The sequence below is a fragment of the Opisthocomus hoazin genome, chromosome 1 (genome assembly GCF_030867145.1).
Source record: "Opisthocomus hoazin isolate bOpiHoa1 chromosome 1, bOpiHoa1.hap1, whole genome shotgun sequence".
Classification (NCBI taxonomy): Eukaryota; Metazoa; Chordata; class Aves; order Opisthocomiformes; family Opisthocomidae; genus Opisthocomus; species Opisthocomus hoazin.
This window is the reverse complement of record NC_134414.1, coordinates 28,420,977-28,439,052: the sequence shown is the minus strand read 5'-3', so window position 1 is coordinate 28,439,052 and position 18,076 is coordinate 28,420,977. Positions and strand designations below refer to the sequence as shown.

At 48.3% G+C, this 18,076-nt stretch overlaps 2 protein-coding genes across 3 annotated transcripts in view; both read left to right on the top strand.

Moving 5' to 3' along the window:
- LOC104332702 (NEDD4 binding protein 2 like 2) overlaps positions 1–2,750 on the top strand; it is a 52,711-nt gene extending 49,961 nt beyond the window's left edge. For both annotated transcript variants that reach the window (XM_075420227.1, XM_075420217.1), the window contains one exon: positions 2,151–2,750. The gene's annotated coding sequence lies outside the window, so the exon portion shown is untranslated. The remainder of the gene's footprint in view (positions 1–2,150) is intronic.
- Positions 2,751–3,496: 746 nt separating this feature from the next.
- Positions 3,497–17,787, top strand: N4BP2L1 (NEDD4 binding protein 2 like 1). Its single transcript, XM_075420204.1, has 5 exons — positions 3,497–3,673; positions 12,466–12,590; positions 13,453–13,541; positions 14,791–14,867; positions 16,576–17,787. The coding sequence occupies exons 1-5, from the start codon at positions 3,552–3,554 to the stop codon at positions 16,802–16,804; spliced, it is 642 nt and encodes a 213-aa protein (XP_075276319.1). The 5' UTR covers positions 3,497–3,551; the 3' UTR covers positions 16,805–17,787.
- The last annotated feature ends 289 nt before the right edge of the window (positions 17,788–18,076 follow it).

The window sequence follows — 18,076 nt, the reverse complement described above, 5'->3', positions numbered from 1 at the left end:
GGCTACAAGGATGATGAGGGGACTGGAGCATCTCTCCTACGAGGAGAGGCTGAGGGAGCTGGGCTTGTTTAGCCTGGAGAAGGCTGCGAGGGGACCTAATATATACTTACAAATATCTGAAGGGTGGGTGTCAGGAGGGTGGGGCCAAACTCTTTTCAGTGGTGCCCAGCGACAGGACAAGGGGCAATGGGCACAAACTGAGGCACAGGAAGTTCCATCTGAACACGAGGAAGAACTTCTTCCCTCTGAGGGTGACGGAGCCCTGGAACAGGCTGCCCAGGGAGGTTGTGAAGTCTGCTTCTCTGGAGATATTCAAGACCCGCCTGGACAAGGTCCTCTGCAGCCTGCTGTAGGTGACCCTGCTTCGGCAGGAGGGTTGGACTGGGTGACCCACAGAGGTCCTTTCCAACCCCTACCATTCTGTGATTCTGTGATTGTTGCAGACAAAGCCTATATGACTGTTGATTGCCTTGGTCCTGGCCACGTGGTCCCTTGATCCTTACAGCAGCTTCGGTGCTCAGCAAAGCCTTTGGTTTGGGAAAGCTAAGCTGGTTAGGTACTTGTACTGGGAGGAGGAGGGAAGTTAGTCGGGGCTTTTTGTGTTGGTGGGTGTTTTTTTTCTCCAGTTGAACATCTGAAAGGAGTTGGGGCAATCCCAAACACAAGTACAGGCTGGGCGGAGAGTGGCTTGAGAAGCAGCCCTGAAGAGAAGGACTTAGGGGTACTGGTGGATGAGAAGCTCAACATGAGCCAGCAATGTGCGCTTACAGCCCAGAAAGCCAACCATATCCTGAGCTGCATCAAGAGAATCGTGGCCAGCAGGTCGAGGGAGGTGATTCTGCCCCTTTACTCCGCTCTTGTGAGACCCCACCTGGAGTCCTGTGTCCAGCTCTGGAGCCCCCAACATAGGAAGGACATGGATGTGTTGGAGCGGGTCCAGAGGAGGTCCACAAAGATGATCAGAGGGCTGGAACACCTCTCCTGTGAGGACAGGCTGAGGGAGTTGAGACTGTTCAGCCTGGAGAAGAGAAGGCTCATCAGATCTCCTGATGAAGTGTGTTGTGGCTCCTCCTTTCCCTGGCCGTGCTGTTCCCATCACTTCCCTTTGCGGGACACGGTGATTCTGCAGCCAGACGGTGAGGCAGATCAGCTCTGCCATCCAGTCCATGAAGACATCCGGAAAGCTTTCAGTCTAGACCACTGAGCTGAAACCAATTGTCCTAGAGCCGTGCGACCATGTTAACTTTGCTGGGCATGGACACGGGCAAAGGGGCAGGAATGTATAGCTAGGACAAGCAGGACTGTCTTTCGGCTAGCATGACAAAAATAATCTAAAAGATACAAAGCAAAATAAAGCGGTCTTCCAATAGTGCCACAGAAAATATCATCTCATGGCCAAACCTCTTCCAGTTGCTACTTTGATAAAACAATAATTTTTTTTTTTTTTATCCTTTGACATTTAACCACTAATTTTAAGCAGAATGAAGCAAGAAAAAATAATTATGACCAGAAAACCTCACCTGTCTTTTACAGTGCTTACCAGGAAAACCTGGCCTAAAATTTACTTAAGCAGAAAGTATAATTACCGGGGGGGAGTAAGAGCTGCCCAGAACAGTGCTTCTGGAGCTCTCAGAAAAGAGTTACCATCAGGTTGTGCTGGTGCCTCACATGAACTCCCCAACTTGGAGGCCTGTGGGGTCCTGAGAGAATGTAACAGGGGGAAAAATCTGCAACATAATAAAACAATTATGAGATGTAGCTATGCTCTAGTAGTATTGGTTCATTATATTATTAGTATTCATTATATAGTGTTTGTGACATGGAGAGGAAAAAAAAAATCCACTGTGTTACTCTTATTTTTCAGCCTTAAGATTGATGGGTCCTTACTGTCTCTAGTTTTGACACTCAAGTTCTCTTCCTTCCTCCTTGCATTTTTTATTTTTCCTTATTTTTCCTTTGCTTTCCATCATCTGCTTCCTCTCCATTCTTTTTAACTTTTGAAAAAAAATAATCAAGAGCTGTATTAAGAAAGAAAGAAATATCAGACAGTTGAACTCTGCTCAGTCTGAAGGTCAGATTTGCAACCATTAAAGTCTTTCTGCAGTCTGGGCTGTTGTATTTCAGCAGAATCTTTTTTGTCTTTATTTCAGAAGCTCCTCACTTTGATTCCACCATGGAAGGACTTCAGTTGGCCACCAAGGATTTTTAATGTGAGGAATAACCTGGAAGAAAGTAACCACTTGTAGATTGTTGGTGTGAATCTTTGGCCGTTCCTTCCCCCACCGCGCCCCGATATCAACCTCTCTGTCCATGTAATAAAAATCAAAATTGAGTTACCTTCGCTGTGTGTGGCAAAAGCTCAATTTCTGAAGCCGTTTGGGATTTACGCCTTCTCAGTACATCCTCAAGTGTGGTACAGAGAGATTGAGAGCAGAGACCGGTAAGCAGAAGGGAAGGGTCCGTCGGCCTGAGGTGTGGGCGTCGGGCTCTGGTGTTTCACTCACTTGTATCAGGATGCCAGGCATTGCCACATGAGCTGGTAGCGATGCCTGCCTGCAGGGAGAGGTGTCCGCTGTTCTGTTGTGAACGGGTGGCTTACCCTGTTTCTGCCTGCTTTTACTTTTTGTCCTGCCACTCACCATTACATCCCAATCTCTTTACAATGTCAAGTGGAGTAAGTCTTCACCAGTCGCTCCTCTTCTTTCATCCAGAGGTGCACAACTTGCCTTGTTTTGTCCTGAAACCAAGCTTAACGCTTCCCCCTGACGAGATTCATTGGGGACTACAGAAATAAAAAGTCACTGTGGACCTGATTGAAACACGCTGGAGGTGTGGCCGCTGACCAAGCCGGGGTTGATGCTGTTCGTGGCTCCGAGAGGAGAGCAGGACGCCACACGGGCTGGTTTTGGTTTGAGTAGAAACGATCATTTCTTTCTTTGCCTTGTGTGACGATCAGGCTGAAGCAGGTCAGGTTTTCTGCAGGGGCAATAAATCTTGTTAAACTTCCTATAGTTTCCCATGTTATGTTATGTTTGGAAAAAAGTGAAGTTGGGGTGGAGAGTGCAATGCACAGGGTGATTTGTGCAGTGCCGTTACTTAGCTGCGTCTGCTTGGGATCCTCCTCTGCTCTTTTTTTTGGGGGGGAGAAGGGTTTGACTCCAACAGCTCCTTCACCCTCCTCTGCGGGGCTGTGGCGGCCGCCCCTGTGCGCTGCCCTGGGGGTCGCAGGCGGCAGCGGCAGCGGCAGGGCCCCAGCGCTTCCCGCGCTGACGGCTCCTACCCGGCCCCTCAGAGTTCCGAGATCCATCTCGGCTTTAAACACCCGGGGCTGAGCTGCGGGGCGGCAGCGGGGGCAGCAGCCGGGCGGTTTCGCCGTGCGAGCCGCAGGCGCCCGCCCTTCCCGGGACGCTGCTCCCCGGGGCGGCTTTCGCTTTCACGGGGGAAGAGGCAGCTCCGAACCCGCGGCCCACTGAGGGGGGGGGGGGGGGGCAGTTCCCGCCGCTCCCCGCTCCGCGCACACGGCGAAACCTCCGCGGGGCCGGGGCCGGGGGATGGAGGAGCGGCTGCTCCGCGCCCTGGGGGGGCTCAGCCTGCACCCCCCGCCGGGCCGCTTCGGCGGGCGCCTGGTGCTGCTGCGGGGGCTGCCGGGCGCCGGGAAGAGCACCCTGGCCAGGTAAGGCCGCGGCTCCGCAGCCCGTCCCCGGGGGCTGCCCGCTGCCCCGGCCCGGCGGCGGGACGGGGGCGCGGGGCAGTGCCCCCCGGGGCGGGGGTGCTGCGGGGAGCCCTCGGCCCGCCCGGGCCCCGCTTCCGAGCCGCGGATGGGCGGGGGGCGGCAGCGCGGGGTAGGGCCCTGGCTCGGGGGAGCCTCGGGCCGGGCCGGCGGGTGCTCGGCTGGGGAGGCCGCGCCCGGAGCGCCGTGTCCGGTGCTGGGGCCTCACGGCGAGAGGGACACGGAGGGGCTGGAGCGGGTCCGGAGACGGGCTGCGAGGGTGGTGAGGGGTCCGGAGAACAGGTCTGAGGAGGAGCGGCTGGGGGAGCTGGGGCTGTTTGGTCTGGAGAAGAGGAGGCTGAGGGGAGACCTTATCGCTCTCTACAACTGCCTGAAAGGAGGTTGTAGTGAGGCAGGGGTTGGTCTCTTCTCCCAGGTAACTAGCGATAGGACGAGAGGAAATGGCCTCAAGTTGAGTCAGGGGAGGTTTAGATTGGATATTAGGAAAAATTTCTTTACTGAAAGAGTGGTCAGGCATTGGAACAGGCTGCCCAGGGAGGTGGTTGAGTCCCCATCCCTGGAGGTGTTCAAAAAACGTGTAGAGGTGGCACTTCGGGGTATGGTTTAGCAGGCCTGGTGGTGCTGGGCAGATGGTTGGACTCGATGATCTTGGAGGTCTTTTCCAGCCTGTGATTCTGTGGTGTTATTCAGAGTGAGCAGTACCAACAGGGATGTGTCTGGTGACGTGGACTGATCGCCCAAGCCAGGGTAGTGCTTGTTGTTGTTCCTTCTCTAAAAAGTCCCAGACTGGTGCTTTTTTTTTTGTAGTTAATCACAAACACAGTAAAACACTTCCTCTCTCTGGCTGTGAAAGTTGACAACTCTGACCTGTGTTTCCACGATGTCCTGCAGTCCTGGTCAGAGCCATAGGGGTGTGTGAGATGGACAGAGGAGACCGTTCCACTCTCCGACAACTCCAAGACTGATTAAAAATAGCTGGACAACCCCAGAAGGGCGTGCTGGGCAACGGCGCCGCAGTCAGCGTGACACCGCGTAGCCGTTGTCTGGTGTCACAAAACCTGACAGCCCGACACCTCACAGCTCCCAGTGCCACCCACTCTCCATCGGAAGAGGAGCATTTGCTGTCTTCTCACTCAGGTTCCCATGCTGGGGTGAGGAACCCGTGATGGGATCAGGGGTTGCCACGGGAAGGGCTCTGCTGTGAGAGGTGGCGGCATGAAGCCGTACGACATGCGGGGTTAGCGTGCCATTTCTGCTTTTCAGTGCAGTCCTTCCTCTCACACGGTGCCTCACGGGATTTCTGCAGCATCAACTTCTATAATGCACAGCCAAAGGCTGTGTTTTTACTGACACCCAAATATATGTCTCTCCCTAAAGAGGTCGTGTAAGTGCAGGCCCCTTCTCCTTCAGAGTGGTTTGAGTCTTCTCATAGTACAAGAAGAACGTAATGACTGGGAGCTGTATTCTCAGCCAGGGCAAACAACTGACTGACCTGTTTTTTTTAGGTCAAAACACAAGGTTAATTATTAGTGACAGATTTACAAAATCAGTTGTAAGTATTCTTTTAGTCCCCTGTGAGATAAACGTTTGAGGAACCCATTCTGTTTCTAGCCCCTGTTAACTGTGTCACTGCATTTGGCCATTCAGCAGTACACAGATCAAAGGGCAGCTGTAAAAACTGCATTTAGGACCTCTTCATTAACTCTGTCCAGATTAAAAAAGGACCGTGCCAAGAAAATTCTGAGATTTGCTGTTCCCACATTGTGTACCTTTTGGTGCTGGTAAATGCAGTGTGCTAAGCAAAGCGGTGTCTGTGGAAAATTACTGCAGCAAAGCTCAGTGCAGGATCCTACAGGAGGAGGAAAGTAATACTCATTTGCTAAATCCTCAGTAAGCTCACTTTACCCTTTCAAATTCATTCTCTCAGATTTTATTCACTCACACTATCAGAGCCAAATACTTGCAGGCTCCAAGGTGCATGAGCACAGGTGGTCTTGCCCAAAACCAGAGAGGGCAAGGGCCTTCAGCTGTCACAGAATCACAGAATGTTCGGGGTTGGAAGGGACCTCTGTGGGTCATCTAGTCCAACCTCACTGCCGAAGCAGGGTCTCCTACAGCAGGCTGCACAGGACCTTGTCCAGGCGAGTCTTGAATATCTCCAGAGAAGGAGACTCTATAACCTCCCTGAGCAACCTGTTCCAGTGCTCCGTCACCCTCAGAGGGAAGAAGTTCTTCCTCATGTTCAGACGGAACTTCCTCTGCTTCAGTTTGTGCCCGTTGCCCTTTGTCCTGTCGCTGGGCACTACTGAAAAGAGCTTGGCCCCATCCTCCTGACACCCACCCTTAAGATATTTATAGGCATTTATAAGGTCCCCTCGCAGCCTTCTCTTCTTCAGGCTGAACAATCCCAGCTCCCTCAGCCCTTCCTCCTAGGACAGATGTTCCAGTCCCCTCATCTTCCTCGTAGCCCTCTGCTGGACTCTCTCCAATAGCTCCTCATCTTTCTTGAACTGGGGAGCCCAGAACTGGACACAGTACTCCAGATAAGGCCTCACTAGGGCAGTGTAGAGGGGAAGAAGAACCTCACTCGTCCTGCTGGCCGCACTCCTCTTGATGCATCCCAGGATCCGATTGGCCTTCTTGGCAACCTGGGCACACTGCTGGCTCATGGTCAACCTGTCATCCACCAGCACACCCAGGTCCCTCTCCACAGAGCTGCTCTCCAGCAGGTCCGCCCCAAGCCTATACTGGTGCATGGGGTTTTTCCTCCCCAGGTGCAGGACTCTGCACTTGTCCCATCCTCAATTTCTCTTCTGGATTCCTCTTGGTGGGTGGTGACAGGATGGGTCTGCTATGCCGTCTGGCAGCCAGCAGTTTCTGTGCTGCCATCTTTTTGCCTCCAAACTTTGCTCACTTGGTGCTCCATGAATCTTCTGCAGGGCTTTTCTCCCGTTACTTTCATTTTCCCCTTTTGGGTGTCTTTTCAGCTGCAGCCTCTCCCTCTTTTGGAACGAGGGGAAGAAGGAAGGTGTGTACAGGCTGGCATGACCTGCTGGCCATCCTCCGCTGTCCAAGCGTCGGTCTTCCAGCCGCAACTCATCTGTGCTGGGCCTTAGCTGAGCGCTGGCCTTCGGGGGGGTGTAAACAGTGCCTTTCCCAGTTTTATGGCTATAAATGATGTTCTTGGTTGTCAGCGTGCGCCTTTGCTCTGTTTCTCCTGGTGCTTTCACACATGGCTCCATTCATTCATTCTTCGTGTCAGCCAGTGTTTCTGTTACAACTTGTATGTCTTTACAGCGCTCAGAAGTGTCACTAACCGTCAATGTTGTCACTGATGACACAGCAGCTCGCTGATAACCCCAGCAGAAAGGCCACTTTTCAGTTCATCACACAATCCCAAGAACAACCTCAGATCCATGACTTGTTTCCGTGACCTTTCATTTTCACCCAGCACAGTTTGGGTACAGCTTTGTAAGATTCAGTTAAGGCATCTTCATTAAAATGATGTCCCCATCCCGGCTGCTCCCCCAGCTCAGAGCAGCACGACATTGGTATGGATCGGTTCAGGTCTGGTTTTTGGTTTCTGGTGAGGACAGCGAAGGATCCCCCTGTGATATACTGAATAGTCAAGGCAGAACGAGGAGTCGGTCTGCTCACCACCCAAGCTCCAAACCTTTCAATTTCCTTCACTGTTGAGAATAGGCTTCCCTGAACTACGAATTGTAGGTGACCGTAACTGTCTCGCTCTGACCGTCTGTCACCACCTGCATAAGCGCGTAGGAGAAGTGGGGTGGTTGGGTGTCCCCAACAGCCTCTGTCAGGCGTGTGTGGCACCCTCCTCCTGAACGCGTTCCCCTGGCTTCACAGGACGGAGTTCGTGATCACACCTGGGCAGCTGCTGAGAAGACCATTACCGGAGGGACAGTGGCAGGTACAGCTTCCAAAAATGGCTCCAAAAAGCATCGAGTGAGATGCATACAAGCTCGTACCAGCTTCCCCAGCAGACTCTTCATTGCACAGTAGCTGTATTTCCAGGTCTTCTACAATACATTGCTGTGACGCACAGCTTGTGGGAGCTGTAACCCTCTGTCTAGCAGTTTTGCTCAAGCAGCAGGTTGGGCATGAGCAAACATGCAACTTTTCAGCCGCCGCTGTTGATTTATCGCTTGAAGTGAGTTTGTTTTTGTGCGCCCTTGTGAAGCACAGAGGGAGCAATCTTCTGGAACAGAAGGGAAAAAAATGCATTGGCACTGAGGCATCGCTGCTTGGTGTAACCTGTCTCTGCTGCGGTTCTCTCTGCTGCTTTTGCCTGGTTCCTCCCAGCACCTCCAGCCCCATTGCCAGCACCCTGACCCGCTGCAGAACTGCGGCTCTGACAGGGTTCGTGGGCTTCAGCTCCGCAGCTCCCGCTTCCAGGCGACAGCGCCTCGTAAACGTTTACCTTTGTATCCAACCGCTTCAGGTGATTCTCCTGAACGTGTCGACCGAACAGGACACGCAGCCCGTGGCCTGACAGCTGCTCTCAGCCCCGCGGCCGAGACGCGAAGGCACTACGGGCTGTGGCGGCAGCACAGCCGTCGGCTGGCAGGCTCCCACCAGGGTGAAGTCCTCCGGGCACCTGGAGCTGTTAAAACACAGCAGGCAACTGATAGCGCTGGGCACGTGCTCCAGATCTCATAGTTCTGATTTTCTGCTGAAACAAAAAGCTTTGAAATGCCTCACGAACGCTGTGTGTTAGGAAGAGTGAGCGGAGCACATGGTTGTGTGTGGCGTCGGTAAATGTGTAGTACATTGGAAGTAGCTTGAGAATTTACTGGCTCGGAGGTCTGTCCAGTGTACTGTTCTGTTGCCTTCTAAGCACTGAAAAAGTTCCTTCCAATTTGTTTACTGGGCTCAATATTAGACATTCATTTATTTTCAAATTTTCTGAGGGAAAAACATAACAACCTATGAAATACAGTTATGGATTTTTTTTTAGCACCAGTGATATTACTGGTGGTCATGGAGCCTTCTCCCAGGTACTCCAATGCATCCAGCTAGTTGAAATCCTGAATAATTGTTTTGTTGTCTGTATATGCAGTTAAAATCTGAAACGATCGCTTGGAAACACTGAAGATGCTGTTTAGAAAAAGCGGGACTTTAAAAACTGTGTAAATCATGGAAATTGGGTCTTCAGATGAGTAACGCAGGAGACACTAAAACCACCTGTGTATTCCCTGGGGTGGCTGTTACACTGCTGCCGTGATCAAAGAAAACCACAGTTGTATTTCCAATGGAAAAATTCTCCTTTTCAGTCACAGCAGCTGTCATAAACCCGACCAGGGTGAGACAGCGGATGAGTGCCCACTGGCACCCGTCACGACGCCCCGTCGCTCAGAAGCGTCTTTCCAGGGGCTCTGTCAGTTCCCAGGCCCTGCTGGTGGGTGCATGAGGTTTGCTGCTGCTGTGTCAGAGCTGAAGAGCGGAAGCATCTGAAAGCCTTTCCCCCCACAGCTGTATCAGCCAGTCTCATGAGGTACGGCACCGGGTGTGGAAGCCTGCTTCGCCTTGGGGAAGGGGGAGAAAGGGCTGGGGAGATTCACTGCAAGCAGAGGAACATCCCCCTGTGTGTTCTTATTTTCTTATCCTTTGTATTTTTTCTGAAACAGCAGCAAACATCTCTTAAGCAAGACACGGAGCGTACCGTATTTTGTATCTACTGCAAGACAGGGAGCTGTAACACGGTGCAGTTGAATGTCCTGAGTAGGCAAATTCATAGTGAGCCTTTGGCAGATACTGCTTGTCACAACGCAGTGCTCCGAGTTCAGTGGCTTTTTTAAAACATGCAAACATAGCTCTCATGTAGCCTTTGATCTCACAAAGAGATTTCATTTTTCTTTTCCTCCTTAGTGGGCTTTACACTTTCTGATTTAACGGCAGTTGGTAATTTTCTTTTTACAGTGCTGCTCAAAATTTATTAATTAGTAACACTGGTCACAAGTCCTCCCTTTTTGCATAGCTGGTGTGTATTGTGCTGAAATATAGGCATTTTTACTGCATACAGTGATTAGGAGCCTGATGCCATTATGTGAAACCTTTCTTCTAAGCCAGCTGGTGGTCCTCTGCAGATCGTAGAAGGCTTATTGCTCCAGGAATACGCTAAAGAGGTTTGGGTGCCCTTTGAAATTATAAGGGGCAGAAGAAACTGGGTTTTTGTCAGCTTCTTGGGCAACAGGGAATTACAGAAAATGGTCTTAAATAACTTTAGTGTCCATTTGGTTGTTTTAGAGAGCTAAAAGTTAAACCCAGCAAAATATGCAGAAGGTGAAACCTTCTCTCTCTATATATCTGCATATATATATGTGTGTGTGTATATATATATGCGCATATGCAGAAGGTGAAAAGAAATCATCTTTTTCCCACTTCGTGTTTCTTACATTGCCGTTAGTAGGAGTTTGGTGTGAATATAGCAATGTGACAGTAATACATAGTTCTTAGCACTTTTTGGGCCATATTTCTCCTCCTTTGAAGCACAAGTTTTATCTACCTTACTGACCAGTGATATGAGGACAGTAGGCTGAGTTTACAGATAATGGCGTACTGCTTAGATTGCTTAAAGGGCTAATATCAAAGCTCTGATGCAAGCGTGCATATATGTGTTAAAAATCTAGTAAGGCATATGCTAAGAAAAGAATTTAAAAAATTTGTGCTGAGAGAGAACATTTTTAAAGGAAACATTGAGCAAGAAAAAATAATCTTGAGCTCTTGTATTAATATGTACAATTTTATATGCATATTAGTAGTTAAAAGGATGCCATATTTTAGCAGAGTGAGATTCTCAGAGGAGAGACGGCGAAGAGATGGCAAAGGTGGGGTGCTGAATTACAGCGAGAGCTGAACAGATCAGTTTGTCAGCACAAGAGTAACGAGGTAAGCATTAGGTGCTCCTGTGCTTTTCATGGTAAGGATTCTTTGCCTGTGCTCAAAATGAAAGCAAAAACAAATGGACTGTTTGCTAACAGTCTGCGACATGACGTTTGTTAGATCTGTTTGCCCGGTGGTGTGAATAAAGTTTCTCTTTGGAGCCAGAAGCTGGTGCCGTGTAGGTGCTACATGATGCGTCGTGTGGTGGCTGCAGCCCCGTGCTGTGGAGACAGCCCTGGCCGTGGGCAGCCAGCCTCCGCTCTCTGGGGCGGCTGCAGACACGCAATAATATTAATTAATCAGCAGACAGTAGACATTGCAGTGGAGGCAGAACAAAGTCCGAAGCTGACCTGTATTCAGCTAAATGCAGCGTGCAATCCTGGTGTAGAATTGCTGCTAGCAGGCAGATTAGGATAAAACTGGGAAGTAAGTGGTTAGGGTAGAGCTGGAGAGGCCAGGATTAGGCCGTTTCTGTCTGTGTGTCTGTTTTTTTGCTGATAACCCAGAGAGACATTGAGAACTGGTTGTTTCGCAGCTTACGGGGATGGAAGAGAAGGGTTTTTTCAGGGAAGCTGAAATGAGTCCCAGGGACTGGAGACCGTGTGTGGTGTGAGATAGCAGGGCAGCAGCATTCATGTCCGAGAGCCACAAGGTTTCTGGATTGGCCTTACTTTCTTTTGCAGTGACATTTTGGGCCTTGGGGAGACAGAAAGCAGCGAGGTGATGCCGTGGGCTCTGCCTGACTTCTTGCAGAGACTCCCTCCCCTCCCCAAGCACTCTGATGGGAAAAAAATTGACAGTTCAGTCTATGTACACAAATAAGTCTGGATTACACAAAATGGGAACACAGTTTTGCACTGATAATTTTTTTTTCACGCTCTCTAAGGACTGGCAGAGGAATGGTACATAGCTAAGCCACCGCAGAGGCCAGCCCTGTGACCTCCTGGCGCCAGGCAGTGCTGGCGAGGTCAGGCTCCAGCAGGCGACGCGTCTGCCCTCCATGGGCATACCGGGGCCGGGCAAGCAGCGCGGTGGGACGCACAGCGGTGGGGAGGGAAGGGGGATTGCCCTGTGCCGCTGGCCACAGGGAACTGGTTTTATGGATCTGTTGCATTTGGGGCTGCCAGTCCAGGCGATTCAGATTAGTTTATAAAACATACTTAAAAGCTGAAAATAAATAAAAATTAGTCAACCCTACAAGAGGATTAAGTAAAACAGGGACAAATGAAAAGCAGAAGGAACCTTAAATTGCAACAAATAATAGGAAATATTGACTAATGACTCAGATAGTTGTTTGCAAAGTAAAAAAAAGTGCTATGTGCTTTGTAGCCAAAAGAAAGAACAGAACAAAACTGATGGTAATACAGACCATATTTACTAAATGACTCATTATTCCTCCTAGTTATCTTCAGAAATCTCTCTGTAGCAAAATTCCCATGATCAAACTGTCTTTTGAGACTAACTTCCCTGGGATTAGCAGGCTTGTGGGTTTTTGGGGCTTGTTTTTTTTTTTTTTTGTATTTACAGTCATACCTTCTCAGATAACTCAGAAAGAAACCTGAATATATTAATGTGATTCAAGACTCAGGTTGGCAGTCCACTGTAGATTTCTCTGCTGAATTAAAGAAATCAAGGCCATGCCTTTAAGCGCCGTTCCTTTCCTCCTATGTGTCCATCTCCTGATAACATTACTTTCAGCTCCTTGAAGCTGGGATTTTCAAATGAAGCGCTGTGCATATTTGCAGAGCATTCATACGGCTCTTGATTTAATGTTCTCTGTTAAAGGCATGCGTTAGCATATACTAATCCTTCTTTCATCTTTTTTTTTCCAGACAGCTGAAACGTGACCATCCCACTGCTGTAATTCTTAGTACCGATGACTTCTTTATTGAAAATGGTGTATACGTGTTTGAGCCCGAGTTCCTAGAGGATGCGCACAAATGGAACCAAAAGAGAGGTGACTGGAGTTGGTCTGGGGGTTTTGCAGAATAGTTTTACTTTTCAGTCTGTCTTTAAACTTAGCCCCCAAAATAAAATATCTCAAAGCCCTATCATACACTGCAGTGCATGGCATACTGGTTAAAAAAAATACCTGTACCACTTCTGATTTTATTTCTTCTGTCTTACAAGAGAGAAATTTATAAATGAAAAAATGTTAGTGATGGATAGATGTTATTTTAGAAAGTAAACCGGTGACTATTAGGTAGCACTGCTGAAGCTTGGTAATGGCAGGTGGCATGCAAATACCAGCCCAGCAGCTGCTCAGCACAGCTCTGTCCACCGCAGCCTTCAGGCTGCAACAGTTTAGATGTCTGTCCAGACGGACTTCGAAGGGCACATTATGGGGGCGAGCTAGTGATAACCAGGGGGAAAACTTGCAAACCTAATTATAAGTTTGGGAATGAAACAAGCCAGGTCTCTACTTCAGGGAGCAAAACGTAACATGCTTTTGTGGCTGTGTTCTGAACTCATTTCTAGCAATGGCAAACACCTTGAGCTTATGTAACGGGGATCTCTCTGCAAATAACAGTCATTTTTAGCTGTTGTAAATACCTAGTGCTGTGACACCGCTAAGTATTGTCCTAGGAGAGCTTCAGCTCTTGGCGCTAAGCACAGGCACCGGCTGCGTGCCCTCCTCCAGGAGAGCATCTGCTGGGCACTGCCCTCTGCTCGCGTTCGGGCCGTGGCTGAGAACCCCAGGCTGGTGGGGAACCAAGCGCGCTAGCAGCGGGCAAAGAGAGGACGCTTTGGGGCTAGTAAGACCTGGCTCAGTCTGTTACTGAATACATTTTAGCATTATTTAATGTGTTACATTACAGCACGCAAGGCAATGAAGAATGGGAAAAGCCCGGTTATTATTGATAATACCAACATCCATGCTTGGGAAATGAAGCCGTATGTGATCATGGTAGGGAAAGCTCTGATTTACTGCTTTTTTATGCTCAGCTGTGACATTTAAGAGGTGATCTGACTGAAACAGTGCTTCACATAGCTAATGAGAATTACTTCACTGTCCCCTTAGTCCTCTAATTACAGTTAATGCTTGATACTGCAGAGAAGTAGGGGAAGAGGTGCCAGTGTAGTTGTTTTATCTAGTCAGAGAAATACCTCAGTGAAGGCAAAATTACTTGAAAGGATTAACAGTCTTTGAACTTGCCCTGGAACTTCTTGGTGATCAGGATGCCATCCTCTTCCCCAGTAGTGATGTGAATTGAACAGTTCCCAAACTATTCATCGACAAACACATCGAGATATGACTTAAAATTTTAGTTTATGACTTTTAAAAAATAAACCATAAGGAGTCTTTGAAGACACATTGGTATCTCTTGCAGGAGTTCTGGCAGAGATGGCAATATTTTTAGTACAGTTTCATAATGGGGCCTGTCTGCTCACATGACATTCATGCTTGTGCACAGCTATAACTTCTTGGGTTATGGGCTCGTCAGTTAAGAAATTTGGGTCATATTGCTGGTATGGAAACACAAAAGAGGCAATAATTAATAATTATGCTGGGAATCCTGGACATGCCACTCCAGTAGCAGCAGCTGTGAATGCCTGTGTGTGACTGGGAAGCACGCGAGCGAGCACAGCCAGAGGTTGGCAAGAAGTTAAAAAGATCAACAGATTTCCCTGTCTCCTTTCCCCCCAATCAAAACCCAAAAGCAATCAATAATTGTATTAAATATATATATGCACATGCATGTATATTTGTGCATGTGTGTATATACGTGTGTCTGTGTATACACACAGATAGGTTGCTTTATGTTGGAAAAAACTGAGGCCTGTAGACTCAGTGGCTGGAAATAGCATGGCTGATAGATGTTGCCCTCACACTCCCAGAAGCTCCAGATTGGCATGGCCAACTTGTGGCTCTTGAACCATCTGTGACTCCCAGAGAGTTCAAGCGCCAGGATGCTGTTGTTGTGGGGGATGGGGCCTGGGCCACTGCTGAGCCAGGTTTTGCTGGGAGACCCAAGTTCTTTGGTGTAGAAGGAAATGAACCAGCTGGGACTCAGCCAGTCATGGTTATCTTCCTGTTTCTGGCTCCTGGTACCTGCGATACATCTCCTGGTCAGATAAAATCACAGGGGGTCTGGAAGCTTGGCCATGCCAGAGCTCAGCAGCCACATGTCTAAAACTTCTGTGTACTTCTTCAGGCACGTGAAAATAGATATGAAGTTACATTCCGAGAACCAGATACACCCTGGAAGTTCAATGTCCCAGAACTGACGAGGTACATCTTTTTCTCTTTGGTATAGCAGACAGCTTCTCATTTTATTGACGTGCTCTGAGAAAGGTCAGCACTCTTCATGTATTGTAAAAAGTAACCTAGTAAATGACAACAGAAGGATTGTTGCAGAAAATTTCTATTACTCAGTACCTGGTCTGCAGTGAATTCAGCCCTGAAAGAGCCTGACCGTGCTGAAGCAAGTCAGGCAGTAGAAAAAGCAAGCCCCACCCCCCACCTGAAAGCATGTATGTATACTGCAAGCTTCTTGTAGCAGGAACCCTGATTTTCATTCCATATTTTGAGCAGCGCTTTCTCTATTTGGGCATAAACCACATCTAAGCACTACAGAAAACATTCAGACATCTGTTCTTAAAAAATCGAACCGTAACAAATATTGTCTTGCAATGGTGGGATGCTACATTAAGCGGGGTCAAGAAATGAGGTTCTGCAGGATATTTCTGAAGGTCTTAATGCACGCATAGAGAAGGAATACAATGAGTTTACCAACTGCATCATGTGGTGGGATATAGAGGCAGCCAAATATGGCTTTAAGTACGTTAGTTTGGCTAGTGGCTGCAAGGTTAATGGTTATATCTCTAAAAAAAAATTAATGCAGGCTAATTTCCTAGCCTTTAACCAACCTGATGTAAAGCACGTTGCAGTGAATAGTGCACTCCCCGGTGCAGGTCCAGAAGCTAACGTCTGCCAGCTTACTTGTTATTGCAAGGAAGCAGGGCATGGGTGCTTCATTCCGACTGATTTCTTTGTGTCGTACCAGCTAGGAACTCTAGTCAAAACTCAGCACGGCTCCCTTTCGCGCCTGACACAGACAAGTGGCAGAAGGCCGTGGCCCAGGGTGCGCGCGCTCCAGGGTGCAGCAGGACATGGCAGATGGCAGCCAGTGGCTTGGGGATGGAGGCAGGCGAGGACATCGACAGCAGTAGCAGGCAACTGCAAACTTCATAGTCATAGAATCATGGAAGCTTTGGCTCTTGCTTCACCAGCACCAGCTGGGAGCCATTGGTAGGGCATCACTGCGGAGGCAGCTCTTACTGGTAACCATTCATTATAGGCCGAGCTACTTGGTAACTTGTATTTTGTTTTATTTATCATTTGAAACAAGACAGCTTTTTACAGCAGCCCTGTAAAGCTAATTCAAATACACTCAGTTTGGAGCAGCTCTTTGGCAACCGATTCTGGGACAGCTGAAGGTTGCTTCCAGTCCGGTTCCACACCGCGTCTTTACTGGCAACACAGTTTGTTCTGGTTGCTGGTCCCAGACATTTTTTTGACCTCCATACTTGTCGTTTATGAGTCAGTGCCTGGGCTAGCTACAGCCCTTGTCTGCCATTTCTCCAGGTGCACAAAAGCTCACCCTGAGGCTAACAGCCCATTAGCATTAAAACCCAGCAATACTCATATGAAATAATACCCAGGTCTTCTACACAGCTCTTTCATTTCAAAGGATTTGTCTAACTGCTTATGTCCTGGCTGCCCACAGAAGGACTTGTGTTACATTTTTCAACAGTCTCAATAATATTTTTAAGAAGTAGGTAGAAGTGAACAACAATTTGGCAAGAAAAGGGCTAGAAATAGATCAGCAGGGACACGAACCTTTATCCTGAACATAGCAGGTCCTTTAGCAAGCTTAAGATAAGCTCTAATACATGGGCAGCTAAATACTTGTATTGTCTGAATGTTGACTCTACAGAAGAAATATTCATCATGTCCCTCGACAAAAGATACAACAGATGAAAGATCAATATGAGCACAACGTTACCTTCCACAGCGTTCTTCAGTCTGAGAAACCCAGCAGAGATGAGAGAAGCTCCAGCGGACCAAACACAGCTTATGGCATGGGTGCCCGCTCCAACCGCCCTCCAGCCTTCTCAAACCGGAGACCTCATGTGGCGCATAGAAACCACATGTCATTTCACTAGAGGTGGATTCCTCACTGTGTTTTAATTATCAGGGTATCAAAGTGTCTAGTTTCACCTTTTTTTCCTAAACTGCCTTTTAGTCTTGTATTTTTCTACTACATTTCTAAATAACTTTTCTTACAAATTTTTAAATGTCACTAGATTATGCCCTCACAGTGCTACATGACTAAGTACAAACTGTACCCCTCCTCATCCCTCTTCCTCCACGAAAATCCATTCAAGCTTACAGTGACATTTACTGGCTGTGCCACCTGCTTCAGGGGCTTTTTTCCCTGCATTGCACTCTGTCACTAATAGAGCACAATAAATATTCCTAAATTCTTCCTTTCTTACAGGCCATGTGGCCAATTCCTTCTCCATGCAGTTGTCATTTCTTCCCATTGTAATACTTTCTAGCTGGCTGTACAACCTTTTGTAGAGCGTTACTGCTAGCTGTAAGAGAGGCAAAGCAAGTTGTGGAAAAGGTGTCGAGATTTGATGCCGTTCCCTACCTACACCTCTGCTGTCTGGATTCGTGCTGGTCTTCCCTCGGCTTTGTCACAGCCAACATGCTTCTCCAGCCTGGAGGCAAAACACTTTCGCACACCAAGCTGAGCCCTTTATCTTGCCAAGACATAGGAGATCAACTGATCTGGAGACGAGTCCACAAATGGAGGCTCCTACAAGGAAACATCAGTGTTAAGCTAGTGCTTGGTAACTTCTGAGAAGGAACAGGGCTACAGGAGGAGCTCTGAACAGCTGAAGCCCAAAGCTACCAAACACCTGAACTAACTCAGAAGTACAAAATAATGACTTAAGAAAGGAGAAAAAAAAGTGTTCTCGTAAGGGGAGAAATCAGCTCCTTCCACCACTAAGCACCTACAAGCCACCGACTGATGGATGAGTGAGAAAAGCAGCTGTCCTGCAGTAGTTTTATCCATATTGTTAAATTCTGCTGATTATGTCCTCATCAAGAAGCCTCATTAAACATTTTTAAAAGTTGGCATTTGGTGATGGCAACTTTTTTGTAAGTAGGTGTGGATTATGAGGCAGTACTTACAGAACAGGACAGTAGCGAGTTAGCAGCAGGACATGAAGGCAGCTCACACTGGACATTAAGAGAGATGGGTAATGCTGCTCTTCATCTAGCAACATGGCAGAAATAGTATAAAGAAATATGCTGTTTCTGAGCAAAAGCCAAACTCTTCAGGCCACAGTAGATGTACGAGATGAATTGCATTTTCTGCTCAAGCTGCATTTAAAGAAGTAGTATCACCATTGTAAATAACTGTG